Source organism: Psammomys obesus, unplaced genomic scaffold (assembly GCF_907164565.1).
Source record: "Psammomys obesus unplaced genomic scaffold, mPsaObe1.curated_primary_1811, whole genome shotgun sequence".
NCBI lineage: Eukaryota > Metazoa > Chordata > Mammalia > Rodentia > Muridae > Psammomys > Psammomys obesus.
Genome location: NW_026596051.1, coordinates 21,730,012 through 21,746,941, shown reverse-complemented (window position 1 = coordinate 21,746,941; position 16,930 = coordinate 21,730,012). Strand labels below are relative to the sequence as shown.

Below are 16,930 nucleotides of genomic sequence, written 5' to 3'. Positions count from 1 at the left end.
GTGTGTGTGTGTGTGTGTGTGTGTGTGTGTGTGTGTGTGTGTGTGTGCATATAAGCACAGGTGTCCAGGGAGGCCAGTAGAGGACCTGGCCCCAGGAGCTGTAGTTATGGGCATTTGTGAGCCACCATGTGAGTGTTGGGAACAGAACTCAGGTCCTCTGCAAAATCAGTCAGTACTCTTAACCACTGATCCATCTTTCCAGCCCCCGCCCACTCCCATTTTTTTAAAAACTAAAATAAATCATTGAAGAGCTTTCAGAAAGCATTTCTGAGATCTACCACCTACCAGCTATTTGGATAGTGATCTGGCCAAGTGACATTCCTGCAAAGCCTGCTTAGAGTAGACAGGTGAGTGAGGAGAAAGGTGTAAGTATCTACAGAAGAGGGAGCCATATTAGTACAGGCAATTAGTACGGTGACGCACGTGGACTTTATCCTGAAAATTAAAATAAGCCAGGCTATTTTAGTATAAATGTTCTGATTGTAGGAACACAGACTGTTTTTTACACTGTGGTCTCATTTAAAATGTCCCGTTTGTCTGATAAGTTTGTCCTTGGACTAGAGTGCCGTGTATGCATGTTATAAATGACTTGGTTGTAAACTGCATTTCAGAGTAAATCCTGGCATGATCTTTTTAAGATAAAATAAAAGCTAACACAGAGTGGGCAGAGCATATGAGTAAGGACATGGAAATAAAGTCAGCTTTATGCTACCCAAGGAGAAAGGCTGCAGGAAGAGTCAACCATGTAGACGCTTGAGACCCCTGGACTGCTTGAACTGTTGGGAAATAAGGTTTTTGTTGTTTCTTCCAGTCTGTTAAAATGGATGATGCTTCTTCCACTGTTATGATAGCCCTTGCTGACTTACACAGTGTAAACCCAGAACTTCCGTAGACACCGTCTGCTTCTCAGTAGATGTTGAAATAAAGTCACCAGGGCTTAGAGAGTGCTTCCTGTGGGCACAGGTGTGACAATTCTGTCATCTGGTTACATGAAGAGTCCTGCTTACAGGGTCCTTTTCTGAGATTCATATCTGGCCTGTGGAGAGGTAGCCAGCACTTGGGAAGAGCCAGTAAGATGGCTAATGCTGTCAACTTTGATATATCTAGAATCTCTAGGAAACAAACCCCCAAGAATTAATTTAATTCCATTAATTGAGACCCACCTTAAAAGCTCCATTCCCTGGGCTTGGTTTCTGAACCACAAGAAGGATGCTGAGTCTCGTAAGTCTTCACTTCCTGACTACGGGTAGAGTATGGCCAGTGGCCTCAGGCTCCTGCTGCCAGGACTTCCGGGCTTTCATGGACTGTACCATGAACCTTAATCCAGTGCCAGATTAAACCCTTTCTCACTCAAGTTGGGTTTGGGGGGTGGGGGAGGGGCGAGAGGTTGGTATTTTATCAGGGCAATGAGACTGCAGCTAAGATAAACAGTGAGATCAGCTCTCCAGCCTTTCCTCAGCCCAGGATGTGTGAACTGAATGTGTAAGTAGGTTAACATAAAAATGGCCAAACACAGCCATGTTCTGAGGGTATTGTATAAAAACTAAAGAGGCAAGTGGCCAGTTCATTTGTATGAGGACACCTGCCAATGAACAGACCTGAGACAGACAGGGACAGATTCTGCCATAATTATTAGTTAAGGGTTATGTTTTGTTTTGTTTTGTTTTGTTTTGTTTTGTTTTGTTTAAGTATGCGGTTATTAGTAACTTCTCTCATTAACTAGGTGACAGCCCCATGTAGATAGAAACCTATGCTAAAGGAAATAGCCCAGCTCAAGTTCACTGTATTCTTCAACACCTTCTTCCAGCTCATAGAATTTTTCATCCTAAAAAACAAATAAACAACAACAAAAGCCACTGTATAATTTTTAAATGCTTAGGCTTAGTGATTTCTTTTCCTTATAGATCTGGGAAATGGCTAGTCCGGGGCCTTCCTTCTTCCAGGTGATTTGTAATTTTCTCTCTCACGTGGTCTTTGAAACACCTCTAGGAAGGACATATTATGGAGTACCGTTTACTGAGGAGGAACAGAGCCCTTACTAACATGCCACACTTTGGCCTGCTAATGAAAGAGAGACTGCATAGTAACTCATAATTATATCCTAATAACATCTTATCAGACAGTGAGCCATCCGTGGCTGCCTTGGAAGTAAAGAGCTGTCAGCTGAGGCCACCTATACACCCCCACCATCAGAATCTGCACAAGCTCTTGCAATTAATTATATACCGATGCCTGTTTTCAAAAACCCCTTTCTGGGGAACCCTCCTCCACTGCTGGTGGGAATGTAAACTTGTACAACCACTCTGGAAATCAATCTGGCGCTTTCTCAAACAACTAGGAATAGCACTTCCTCAAGATCCAGCCATACCACTCCTAGACATATATCCAAAAGAGGCTCAACTACATAATAAGGACATTTGCTCAACCATGTTTGTAGCAGCTTTATTTGTAATAGCCAGAAGCTGGAAACAGCCGAGATGCCCCTCCACTGAAGAATGGATGCAGAAATTGTGGTACATCTATACAATGGAGTATTACTCAGCAATGAAAAATAAGGAAATCATGAAATTTGCAGGTAAATGGTGGGACCTGGAAAGGATCATCCTGAGTGAGTTGTCCCAGAAGCAAAAAGACACGCATGGTATATACTCACTCATATAGACATATAACATAGGATAAACCTACTGAAATCTGTACATCTAAAGAAACTAATCAAGAGAGAGGATCCTGACTAAAACGCTCAATCCCCATCCTGAAAGGCAAAGAGGATGGACATCAGAAGAAGAAGAAAACAGGAAACAAGCTAGAAACCCGACACAGAGGGCCTCTGAAAGGCTCTGCCCTGCAGACTATCAAAGCAGATGCTGAGACTTATGGCCAACTGTTGGGCAATGTGCATGGAATCTTAAGAAGTGGAAAATAGTAAGATCTGGAGAGGACAGGAACTCCACAAGGAGAGCAACAGAACCAGAAATTTGAACACAGGGATCTTCCCAGAGACTCATACTCCAACCAAGTACCAGGCATGGAGATAACCTAGAACCCCTGCACAGATGTAGCCCATGGCAATTTAGTGTCCAAGTGGGTTACATAGTAATGGGAAGAGGGACTGCCTCTGACATAACCTGATTGGCCTGTTCTTTGATTACCTCCCCCTGAGGGGAGAGCAGCCTTACCAGACCACAGAAGATGACAATGCAGCCACTCTTGATGAGATCTGATAGACTAAGATCAGAAAGAAGGAGAGGAGGACCCCTCCTATCAGTGGACTTGGGGAGGGGCATGTGTGAAGAAGGGGGAGGGAGGGTGAGATCAGGAGGGGAGGAGGGAGGGGTTTTGAGGGGATACAAAGTGAATAAAGTGTAATTATTAAAAAAAACCCTTTCTGGGTTAGTCCATAATTCCCCATTCTTTGCACCCTCCATACATGAGTTTTTCTTTCTGTACATCTGTTGAATGTTTATATGCATGCCCTACGCATAGGCACCATGGGTACACTGAGTTCTCGGGCACCCCATGAGGCAGGTGCTGCTCTCATCTCCATTTTATAGATGGCAAAAGTGAAGCACAGAAATGTTAAGCAAAGGTCAGTACTGGGATTTACTTTCCTTTGCAAACATCTTGGCTTTTGCATTCAATCTATCCTGCCTGGTGACAGCTGCCAAGCACTGCAGGTTGAGAATAGGCAACATCTAATAGAAGCTTACCATGTGCCAGACATCTTGCGAGAAACTGCAACCTACAGAGATTCTTCCCACTGTTATTGGAAGGCGCTGAGCCCTGCAGTAAGTGTGAGGTGGCCCCCATGGGCCTTCCACAGCCTGACCCCTCTGCCATACTGAAGAACTGTACATCATTAAGGGAATCAGAAGAGTCAGAGTCAGAAATCTGTGCTACAATGCAAGCCGAGTCCCAGCTCTTCCACCTGCGCTCAGACAGCATCATTGGCAACTTCATCAGGAAACACATGATAAGAAAGAGGGCTTCTGGGGACAATGTTCACTTTGTCTTGTTTTCATCTATCTTGTGGGCTCCGCAGTGATACGGGAAGACAGTAGCTCCTAATTCACAGATGCTATCTGAATGTGAGATGACATGATACAAATACCATGGCAGGGACACAGTGACAGGTGCTTATGAAGTTTCTAATCTCATCTGAACTGATGCTGAAAAGCCTTCTCCTTGAGGCCATGTACTTCAGGCAAAGGTGAGGACCGTACCCCAAAGGCCATAAGAAGCACCTGGGCCAGATCCAGGTCATGCTCTACCTATCTGCCATTCTCACCAGCACAAAGGGCAAACAAAGCCATGTGTCCCCAAAACAAAAACCTGAGAGGTCATTCGACTGGTCATTCTGCCTCATGGGAAACACAGGCTTCTCTCTGATTAGACTCTCTCACTGCCACATGAATACATCAACGACCCATCCCCCTCCCGAGGATAACCTGGGAAGAACTCCTTCCTTCAAGAGTATATTCAACCAAATAAAATGTCTTCGACACTTTCAACACATAGGGCGATGGGCATAGATTCTAGGTCACAAACATGAATATACTGAAGGTACAACATTTAGCTCAGGATGCCTGGTCACTCACTGAGTGGACCAGCAATGGGGGGAGGATCTTTCTCACCTTCCCTGTCTTCTTCCTCATCCTTTTCTTTTCCTTCCTCCCTCTCTCCCTCCCTCTTCCCTCTGCTTTTCTAACAAGAAAAAAATAAATAAAAGGGAAACGCTGTCTACAGTTTTCACATAGGACAGACACAAAAGATTTAAACAGACTTTAGTATCTAATATTAGGACGTTTGACATTCGCTGTTCTCCTGGGGGAAATCTACGATAAAAATAGGAGCTTAATTACAGGCTTTTCTCCTGGCCTTTTCAGGCGGCTTTGCAGCTGTGGGTACATCAGTAGGGCTGCAAAGAATAGGGAGGGAGTGTGGTTTATTGCACCTGCCTTGCTTCCTAATGCTTTGGTTTCTTAGAAACTACCCACGTAGTAGACCAGTAAGGCTACTGGTACCAGACTGATGTACTCTTGCCAGGGAAGAGATCTCCCCCTTAGCTGTCCCATTCAGTGGACAAGCTCTGCACAGAAAGATTCTCTGCATTGGCTGCTTTGTTGAGTGTGAACAAAAAGAAAGAAAACCCCATCCTTGCTTTGAAATTGGAAGCAAAATTTGAAACCCCCCCCCTTTCTTCTTATGGCTTACGAAGATAGTCTAGGCTGCATCCCGTGGTTTCACATCTATTGACCATTGCTATGCTGGAATATAGGGAAGGTTTTCTTCCAAATGCTGTCCATGATTAAACTCCATTGTCACCACCACTGTCTGTAGACAGAGAAACCTAGTCCAAGAAGTTGACCTCAGGTAACACAGCTAGTAGATGGCAGGACAGCCAGGCTTTAAACTCATGACCTTCATTGCAGTGACCTCATAAGTAATCCATCTAAGTCATGGGGTGGCAAGGCAGTGATGGAGCAGGGAGGATCTTGAGCGAGGTGGCCTGACCTGGGCAAACTCTGAGAACAGGAAACTTAAGAGCTCATTTGTGGTCCGTAAGCACATTGATCCCCCTTGTCATCTCCTTATGCTTGTCATTCATCCTTCAATTTTTGTTGCATCCTCAAAAAAAAAAAAAAAAAAAAAAAAAAAAAAAAAAAAAAAAACAGCCAGATATGTTTGCTGACACCTATAATGTTAGCCTCCTGAGGAAGGCTGAGGATCGTTGCAAGTTCAAGGCCCATCTGGGCTACAGAGCAGGTAGCAGGCCAAGCTGAGCCACAGGATAAGACTCAATCTCAAGACAGCAACATCAGTATCACCTTCTAGCACATCTCTCTACATTGTCTAAGTTATGAAAGTGGTCCATGGTCCCTGAGTAACGTAGAGCAGCTTAGCCATACCTTACGGCTCCAGATGTGTTCAAAAGCATTCACTCCTTTTCCTGTGTTTCAGATGTTTGATTCTGTGGAAGACATCATTGAACACTACAAGTATTTTCCCATTACACTGATAGATGGGAAAGACAAGGCAGGTGTGCAGAGGAGACAGTGCTACCTCACCCAGACACTGCCTCTCACCAGGCGCTTCTGGACTCAGTATGAGTAAGTAGCCCAGCCAGATGTTTCCACATCAGCAGCCTGGCCCATCCTCAGCTCAGTGGACTCAGTGCTTCTTTCATCTGGGTTTCGCTTATCTCAAATTATTATTTTCTTTGTCTTCAATGGATGACTTTTTTTACTCTGTAAAAAAAAAAAGAAAATACTCTGTAACAGAACATGAGAGCTTAATTATGACTGGAAAGCTTAAGTCATAGAAAAAAATATTTGTAACCTTCAAAAATCAAACCTAGGTTTTAAGAAGTATTTTCTAAACAAAAACTACAGCCATGGCTGTCCTATGTTAGCAACGAGTAGCTAATGTGACAAGATATAAAAACTTCAGTGTTTTCAGCAGATGTGAGATCCTTATACTGCTGTTCATAACCTCTTGGCCTAAGATGCTAATTTTCGGATGGTCCTATATGCTGAAGATGATGGTGAATATTAGCTCTATTTATCTGTAATCCTAGAAATTCACTTACAGAAATGAGGTGTGGTGTGTGGAACAAGAGCCATTATGAATACCAGCTTGAAGACAGAGAACAGAAACAGATGGACTGTGACATGAAGTGGCCACAGGCCCAGACTTTGGCCTGCTCTGTGAACAGTGACTTCAGTGGAACTAGCAGGGACACGGAGAATCCTGACTCATCCTAACCGTAAAACAACCGCTCATTTGAGTAACAAGGAAAACATTTTGAATATTTTAATGATACATTGCCATTCAAGGGAGGAAAAAAGCTGTCCCCAAATGAGTAGTGATGCTTACAGTGGCAGGGAACATCATGATATTATCTCTTCTCAGGCAAAGAGGGCCTGCATATACTTCTGCTTCACAACACAGACAAGGCAGTAGACATTCAAAAAAGTTACTGATCTCATTTAGTGTAAGAAGCAAGCCTGGACTGCAACCCATTCTGCCTGCTCTATGTCACTGCATCATCCCAGATACATTCTCCACTCTAGGATGTTTAAATTGAGCTAGGGAGGGGAGGGAGGAAGGTAGGAGAGAAAGGTTGGATGGAGAAGAGGCTTTAAAAATGTGTATTTATCCACATTTAAGTTCTTATAGTACAGTAAATTCACCAAAATGAGGTGCCATTGAAATAGATATACTGTATGACATGACTTCAATTATTACCAAATACCGAATGTAAAATTCATGGAGCATTTATGCAATTTGAGTTTCCATGAAGAACTAAAACCAATAAGAGGACAAGAAATGTAGTTAAGTTGGTAGAATGAATACCTAGTCCTAGGTTACATCCCCAGCCCCGTATAAAGCCTATAAATTATATGTGGTGATACACACCCATAATCTCAGCACATGGGAGGTAAAGGCAGGAGAATCAGCCTCTCAAGGTCATCCATGGTTATATAGCAAGGCCAGCCTGGACTATATAAGCCCATGCTGAGAGAGAAAGAGAAACAGAGACAGACAGACACAGAGACACAGAAACACAGAGAGAGACAGAGAAAGAGACACAGAGAAAGACAGAGAGAGAGAGAGAGAGAGAGAGAGAAAGAGAAAGAGAATCAAATGAAAACAAATCAAGCAATTCCCAGGATTATCTCTTTCTGTAAAATGGCAAAGTGCTCTTTGGGAAGGGCTCTTGGTATCTACCCATGGACAACTACTTGGTGTGCTTTTTTACAAGGCCAAGGGGAAGGAAATACATCAGAAAGACAGGAGCTGATGGCAAAGCACCACCTAAAGCTAGACAAAGGGGAATGAGCAGAGGCGATGGGAATATGTTACCACTGTGAGAAGAGAGAAAGGGACAGCAGAAACCATGTAAGCCTGAGCCACATCTCTGGAGAGTCGCATCCATTCTGTAGTAAGATCCAGACCAGAGTATGCCGATAGACTAGAGCCTCGTGCTGAGCAGATAAGGCCAGAATCTGGTGCCTCTCCATGCCAACTCACTGACTGCAGATCTGAGCCTTGAGTTCAGGAGCAGACACAGAAAGTACTCGTCAGGGACTTTTTTTTACTGAAGTGCTGGTCAACATCTCTGTGTTTATTACTCTTCAGGTTCTGTTACAATAGGGGTCCTTTGCTTACACTAGATGACTGAAAAAGAGCATATGAAAAATTGAATGTATCTCATTCTTACAATGGATTCTTTTAACACTTTGGCTAGATCTTATGACATATTTGGGACTAAGTCAGGGGATGGAAGTCTAGTTCTTCTGTTATCAGCTTACTGGTTTTATTAGATCCCTAGATGAAAATTCAGTGATTGGTAGTTGCTAGAGTGTTTTGATCTTTCCAACTATGATCTCGTTTTCCATTTTTAAAATGTCACTTGATGCCCAGCCTCAGTAGGACAGTGGAATTTCAGCTTCATCTGATTATGGCATCTGTGTATTCCAGACATCTTTTTTGGACCACATTTCCATACAGAGTCTGAATCTGTGTCTCATCCAGATATTATGCACATTGTCATAGTCCTTGCTGCAGGCTGTGTGTGCCCTAGTTACTAGGTGCTTCTGTAGATGTTGGAAACATTGGCGTGAGTGAGGCAGACAAGTAAGTGCCCAAATAAATAGATAATCCAAGTTGGTTTCCCATTACTCTTTTGAATCTCTATGTTAATATATCATTGAGATCTTTGGGGTGAGGATAATGTTATATATTTTAAGAAAACTCCTTTAACATGCCATCAAAAAGTCCTGAAACCAGAAAATAGTTCACAAACATAGTTGAGAGGAGACTTTTCTTCCAGGAGAGGAAGGTTGGGGTTGGGGAAGAAGAAAGCGTCTGATTAACTACATCATATCTATAAGAAATTCAGTCCATTCTACTTACAATGAAAAAGCCAAACTTAACTCATTGTCAGATCCAGTTACTATCATGTATGTGAACACAGACAGTTTGTAACCATAGCCTGTACTATGTATTATTTACATTATGCTCATACATCTCTTGTTTTAGCCTTTGTAATGTGTGTTCCAGCTAAGCACATCTGCATTTTAATATTTGAAGTTTACAGATTGCTAACTTAAATGAAAGCATATATGTAACTCAATGTTTTTACATTTTATAAAACTGAGCATTGAAGAGTGGAATTCAAAGCATAGTTTATTTTTGTTTGTTTGTTTGTTTGTTTGTTTGTTTGTTTCATGGGTTACTGCCCCTAAAGCACTTTGGAAATCATACTTAGGGCAAAGTTAAAAAATATTTCTAGAACAATTATTGGCATGTGAGTACCATGTTAGATTCTAAGAATAAAGATGAGAAAGACACAAGCCATGTGACTCACAGCTCAGAGCCAGGTAAATTGTCAAATTACACCCCCCCCCAAAAAAAAGGAAAAAATAAAAACACAAGAATTAGCGGGGGGGGGGGAGAGGTAAGCTGGGAACTTCACCTGCTGACAGGCAGATCAAATGGTACAATCACTATCATAGTAAAGTCTCCTCAAAAACTAAAAAAAGACATACTACTGGATTCACCAGGCCAGCTCCTGGGAGTACTGAAGGAAGGACCTTGAAGAACTGTCCGAATTTCTGGGTTGTAGAATTCTCCACAACAGCCATATTTTTAAAAATCAGACTAAAGTTCATTCCTGTATAAAAGCATACATCAGAAGGGAGTGTCCTAAGTCCTCACAAGGAAGTGCTCTGCTGCCGCAATAAAGAAACTTGGCTGTAGGCGACAGCAAGGTTTGAAATGGGTGGACAATCTACACAGTACTGCGTATAAACCTTGAGTTATGGTGATGAATAACTGCAGAGATGTCCTGCACGACACCATCCCTGCAGTCAACAGTAATGTGTTGCACAGCTGGAATCAGATTAAGAATGAATGGGTCTAATGAGGTTGAGCATTTCTTTAAGTGTTTCTCTGCCATTCGATATTCCTCTGTCGAGAATTCTCTGTTTAGCTCTGTTCCCCATTTTTTAAGTGGATTACTTGGTTTGCTGCTTTTCAGCTTCTTTAGTTCTTTGTATATACTGGATATTAGTCCTCTGTCAGATAAAGGGTTAGTGAAGATTCTTTCCCAATCTGTAGGCAGTCGTTTTGTTTTGATGACAGTGTCCTTTGCTTTACAGAAGCTTTTCAATTTCATGAGGTCCCATTTATTGATTGTTGCTCTTAGAGCCTGTGCTGTTGGTGTTCTGTTTAGGAAGTTGTCTCCTGTGCCAATGAGTTCTAGGCTGTTCCCCACTTTTTCTTCTAACAGATTTAGACTATCTGGTTTTATGTTGAGGTCTTTGATCCACTTGGACTTTAGTTTTGTGCAGGGTGATAAATATGGATCTATTTTCATTTTTCTGCATGTAGACATCCAGTTGGACCAGCACCATTTGTTGAAGATGCTGTCTTTTTTCCATTGAATGGTTTTGGCTTCTTTGTCAAAAATTGAGTATTCATAGGTGTGTGGGTTTATTTCTGGGTCTTCTATGCAGTTCCATTGATCCTCCTTTCTGTTTTTATGCCAATACCATGCAGTTTTTATTACTATTGCTCTGCAGTACAACTTGAGATCGGGGATGGAGATACCTCCAGATGATTTGTTCTTGTACAGGATTGTTTTGGAGATTCTGGGTTTTTTGTTTCTCCATATGAAGCTGAGAATCTTTTTTTTTTTTTCATTAGCCATCAGGGAAATGCAAATCAAAACAACCCTGAGATTTCACCTTACACCCATCAGAATGGCCAAGATGAAAAACTCAAGTGACAACACATGCTGGAGAGGTTGTGGAGAAAGAGGAACCCTCCTCCACTGCTGGTGGGAATGTAAACTGATACAACCACTCTGGAAATCTATCTGGCGCTTTCTAAGACAATTAGGAATAGTGCTTCCTCAAGACCCAGCTATACCACTGCTAGGTATATACCCAAACTTTGCTCAAGTACACAAAAGGGATACTTGCTCAACCATGTTTATAGCAGCTTTATTTGTAATAGCCAGAACCTGGAAACAACCCAGATGTCCATCAACGGAGGAATGGGTACAGAAATTGTGGTATTTTTACACAATGGAATACTACTCAGCAATCAAAAAGGAGGAAATCATGAAATTTGCAGGCAAATGGTGGGATCTAGAAAAGATCATTCTGAGTGAAATATCCCAGAAGGAGAAAGACAAACATGGTATATACTCACTTATATAGACCTATAAGATATGACAAACATAATGAAATCTATACACCTAAAAAAGATTATCAAGAGAGCGGACATGGGGTAAGATGATCAATCCTCTCTTAGAAAGACAGATGGGATGTGCATTGAACGTATGACAGGAGTCTACTGAGCACATCTGAAAGACTCTAACTAGCAGTGTTTTCAAAGCAGATACAAAGACTCATGACCAAACCTTCGGCAGAGTACAGGGAATCATAGGAAAGAAGGGGAGTTAGTATGATGAGGAAAGGATAGGAGCTCCACAAGGACCAAATATATCTGGGCACAGGGTCTTCTGAGAGACTGTCATTCAACCAAGGACCATGTATGGATATAACCTAGAACCTCTGCTCAGATGCAGCCTGTGGTAGCTCAGTAATCAATTGGTTTCCCATAGTGAGGGGAACAAGGACTATTTCTAACAGGAACTCAATGACTGGCTCTTTGACCTCCCCACCCCCAAGGGAGGAGCAGTCCTGTTAGGCCACAGAGGAGGGCTTTGCAACCAGTCCTGAAGATACCTGATAAAACAGGATTGGATGAATGGGGAGGAGGTCCCCCTCCTATCAGTGGACTTGGAAAGGGGCACTGTGGAGATGAGGGAGGGAGGGTGGGATTGGGAGGGAATGAGGGAGCGGGACAAGGCTGGGATACAGAGTTAATAAAATGTAACTGATAAGAAAAAAATAAAATTAAAAAAAAAAGAATGAATGGGTCTTGTGCTAAATAGTCTTACCTCGAATGGAAGGAGGCATTGATATGCTTATGACCTTGATTGTGGTCATGGTTGCGGAAATGTATGGCTGTTGTCAAGTAAATCCAGACGTGCACATCAAATGTGCCCTTGTGTGTTTGCTCCTCTTCCCCCACATCAGCTATACTTCCACAAAGCAATCTTTTAAAAAGAGGTATTCAAACTAACAAATTCATGCAAGACAGAAAAATAGATCTGTAAGTCCCTTCCTTGTCTGTCCCTGCACTAGTTGGAGGGCACAGACTCATGGGGACGTGTGGCCAGGGAAGGGTTTGCAGAGCTGTTCAGGCAGGGACTTGAAGGGTACCCCTAGAACTGAGAAAGTACTTAGTCCACGTGGGGACCTTATATCCTAAGGAAACTAGTCTAGGCTTTGGGCAGTCAAGCAATGACCACATGTTGGAGAGTGGGGTAGGTTAGATGGAGACAACAGAGGCAGCATCTTCAGGGAACGGACAAGTGAGTTCTAGAGAACCCGGCTCTCTGACCAGAATTTAACAAAAAAAACTGTAATTATGTCTCTCCTTCAAGTCATAACAAAAATGTGTTGTATATAAATCAAATAGCTGCAAGCAAAGTCAGAATTGAGTCCTGTATTCTCATCTAATAATTTTTATGACTTTGGGATAGAGAAGGTGCTCTTAAGCCAGATGAAAACATAAATCATAAACGGAAAGATTGATAGCTTCATTACATCAAAATTGCAAATGTTTGCAAAAGTCAGGCAAAGCCAAAAGGCAATTAAACAACACGACATGGGTATACAAAGGGCACAAACAACTCAGAGAAAAAAAAAAAAAATACTCCAAGCCTGGAAGTTAAGCCATGCAGCCTTGCTGGGTGTGAGGTTATCAGAACTGGGTGGATGGAGTTGTCAGTGTTAGCCTCACCTGGTGATTCTCAGCCTTCCTAATGCTGTGACCCTTTAATACAGTTTCTCACACTGTGGTGACCCCCAACCATAAAATTATTTCATTGCTACTTCATAACTGTAATTTTGCTACTGTTAGGAATCATAATGTACATATCTGATATGCAGAATACTCGAACCCTGTGAAAAAGAGTCATTAGGCCTTCTGAGGGATCACAACCCACAGGTTGAGAATCCCTGGTCAATAAAGAGTAAATGCAAGAAAAACATGAGCTGACTTTCAAAATAAAAATCTGGAAAGACTGGGGAGTTCAACATAATGACTTGCCATTAAATGCGGGTGAAAGGGTAAGGGTAAAAAGATTTTTATCTACAGTCCTAACAGCCCATATGACCAATACTTTCTTAACCAGGGTCAGAGTTTAACTCAACCAGCCTAGCTGTGGTAGCCACTGAAAGAAATCACCTTCAGGGAATGCTTGAAATTAGGCCTGTAATAATCAGCCCCAACTGTGGGGTGAATGCTGTGAGGGATAGTGGGAGTCAGTAAAAGTTCTCTTCTCTGTGTCTGTGACCCTAACCCCTAATAAACACTGGGCAACCAGGAAGACTAAAAGAATTCCAACCGTGACCCAAGAGAACACAATTCTGCTGCAAGTCGTCACACAGCTGGTCAAGGCAGCAGAACCAGATCCCTCTCCCTAGGCTCCAGAGCAACCCCACCCATACACACATGCCTCCATCTACTTTCCTGTGCTTTGTTCTTTAAATATGAAGGGCCACACACTTGGGAGAAAACTGCCACCATGAAAGGAACACTGTAAACCAGAAAAAAAAAAAAGAAAATTAAGAGAAATCCAAGATGGTGGAGAAGAGGACATAGAGAACTATACTGAATATCCCCAGAGAAGAAAGACATTCCACCGAAAGTCAGAATGCTGCAAAAGTCAACAGATATTTAGAATGAAAGCCTGACAACACTGAAAGGAAAAAAAAAAAAAAAAAAAAAACGCAAAATCTAATGAGAGTTGGAAATCTTTTTTTATATTAATTACAGTTTATTCACTTTGTATTCCAGCTGTAGCACAATCCTTCATTCCCTCCCAATCTAACCCTTCCTCCCTCATCTCCTCCCATGCCCCTCTCCAAGTCCACTGATAGAAAAGGTCCTCCTCCCCTTCCATCTGACCCTAACCTATCAGGTCTCATCAGGACAGGCTGCATGTCTTCCTTTGTGGCCTGGTAAGGCTGCTCCCCCTCAGGGGGAGGTGATCAAAGAGTCAGCTACTGAGTTCATGTCAGAGATAGTTCCTGTTCCCCTTACTAGGAAACCCACTTGGATACTGAGATGCCATGGGCTACATCTGTGCAGGGGTTTTAGGTTATCTCCATGCATGGTCCTTGATTGGAGTATTAGTCTCAGAAGAGACCCCTGTGCCCAGAATTTTTGGTTCTGTTGCTCTCCTTGTGGAGCTCCTGTCCCCTCCACGTCTTTCTATCACCTCCTTCTTTCATAAGATTCCCTGCACTCTGCCCAAAGTTTGGTTATGAGCCTCAGCATCTGCTTTGATACCCTGCTGGGTCTTTTGAGTCTTTCAAAGGCCCTTCATCCTGTTTCAGAGGCTCCTGTCCTGTTTCCTGTTTAATTCTTCTTCTGGTGTCCATCCCTTTTGTCTTTCTGAGTGAGGATTGATCATCTTACCCAGGGTCTTCCTTTTTGTTTAGCTTCTTTAGGTGTACAGATTTTATTATGTTTATCCTATATTATATGTCTAATATCCACTTATAAGTGAGTATGTACTATGTGTGTCTTTCTGCTTCTGGGGCACCTCACTTAGGATGACCATTTCTAGTTCCCACCTTTTGCCTGCAAATTTCATGATTTCCTTGTTTTTAATTGCTGAGTAGTATTCCGTTGTGTAAATGTACCACATTTTGTGTAACCATTTCTCAGTTGAGGGACATCTAGGTTGTTTCCAGGTTCTGTCTATTAAGAATAAAGCTGCTACGAACATGGTTAAGCAAATGTCCTTGGTGTATGCTTGAGCATATTTTGGATATATGCCTAGGATTAGTATAGCTGGATCTTGAGATAGCACTATTCCTAATTGTCTGAGAAAGCACCAGATTGATTTCCATGTGGTTGTACAAGTTTACATTCCCACCAGCAATGGAGGAGGGTTCCCCTTTCTCCACATCCTCTCCAGCATGTATCGTCACTTGAGTTTTTTATCTTAGCCATTCTGATGGGTGTAAGGTGAAATCTCAGGGTCATTTTGAATTGCATTTCCCTATGACTAAGGATGTTGAGCTTTTCTTTAAGTGTTTCTCTGCCATTTGATATTCCTCTGTAGAGAATTCTCTATTTAGCTCTGTACCCCATTTTTTAATTGGATTACTTGATTTGTTATTTTTTAACTTCTTTAGTTCTTTATATATTCTGGATATTAGCCCTCTGTCAGATATAGGGTTGGTGAAGATCCTTTCCCAGTCTGTAGGCTGTCGTTTTGTTTTGAAGACAGTGTCTTTTGCTTTACAGAAGCTTTTCAGTTTCATAAGGTTCCATTTATTGATTGTTGATCTTAGAGCCTGTGCTATTCAGGAAGTTGTCTCCTGTGCCAATGAGTTCAAGGCTCTTCCCCACTTTTTCTTCTAACAGATTTAGTGTGTCTGGTTTTGTGTTAAGAAAATTACACTCTTTACAATAGTCACAAACAACATAAAGTACCTTGATTTGACTCTAACCAAGCAAGTGAAAGACCTATTTGAAAAAAATTTTCAAATCTCTGAAGAAATTGAAGATATCAAAAATGGAAAGATCTCCCATGCTCATGGATCAGTAGGATTAACATAGTAAAAATGGCCATCCTGCCAAAAGCAATCTATAGATTCAATGCAATTTCCATCAAAATAACAACACAATTATTAAGAGACCTTGGAAGAAAAATTCTCAACTTCATATGGAGAAACAAAAAACCCAGAATTGCCAAAACGATCCTGTACAACAACAGATCGTCTGGAGGTATCTCCATCCCTGATCTCAAGCTGTACTACAGAGCAATAGTAATAAAAACTGCATGGTACTGGCATAGAAACAGAATGGTGAATCAATGGAATCAAGTAGAAGACCCAGAAGTAAACCCACACACCTACGGATACTTGATTTTTGACAAAGAAGCCAACCATACAATGGAAAAAAGACAGCATCTTCAAAAAATGGTGCTGGTCTAACTGGATGTCTACATGTAGAAAAATGCAAAGAGATCCATACTTATCACCCTGCACAAAACTAAAGTCCAAGTGGATCAAAGAGAGTTGGAAATCTTAATGCACAAGATAATTAGGTGAGAAAATGAGTAAAGGCAGACACACACACACATACACACACCCTGCCATGTGAGCCCCACTGCCTCATGGGCCTGAACTCTGCTCAGAGCCCATGGGCTACCATCTGTCTGTCTGTCTATCACACTAGTAACTCTTCTACTAATCTCTTACCCAACATGACAACCTGCCTCAGTGCAGCGCACACACACACACACACACACACACACACACACACACACACCCATTGAACTCCAAACCTGAGAGCTTCCCCCAGGCACATAAGAAGAAGCCATCTAACAGCTGCAAAGCATGTGCTCTCCCCTCAGGCACATGTGAGGTCTATCAACCACTATCAACCAGTGAGGTCTAGTTGTCATTTTCCAACTCATTCAGGAGACAGGTACAGAGTACATATATTTCCCTAGTCCATATAGACCAGTCACCCACAGGATCATTTCCTGAGACCTAAAACAACCTCAGTAAATTTTAAAATACTTCAAAAGAAAACCCAAAAATTATTTTCTCTGGGGGGGGGGGGAACTTAATTAGAAGCCAGTAACAATGTATGTGGAAAATTAAACTGTTTATAAATAAAGCAATACGTTTCTTCATTATTCATAGGCAAAGGGAAATAAAAAAAGAACATTAAAAATATGTCAAACCATAGCAAATGTTGCACTCCAAAATTTAAGGATGTGACAACCTTTTACACAAGATTTAATGTAAGAATTTGTAGCTGT

The 16,930-nt window shown here is 41.9% G+C and overlaps 1 protein-coding gene across 1 annotated transcript in view; it reads left to right on the top strand.

Annotated features, from left to right (window-relative positions):
- Clnk (cytokine dependent hematopoietic cell linker) overlaps window positions 1-6,761 on the top strand; it is a 167,753-nt gene extending 160,992 nt beyond the window's left edge. The window contains exons 19-20 of the mRNA XM_055624067.1: window positions 5,959-6,107; window positions 6,575-6,761. Coding sequence (XP_055480042.1) covers window positions 5,959-6,107; window positions 6,575-6,761 — 336 coding nt within the window. The remainder of the gene's footprint in view (window positions 1-5,958; window positions 6,108-6,574) is intronic.
- The last annotated feature ends 10,169 nt before the right edge of the window (window positions 6,762-16,930 follow it).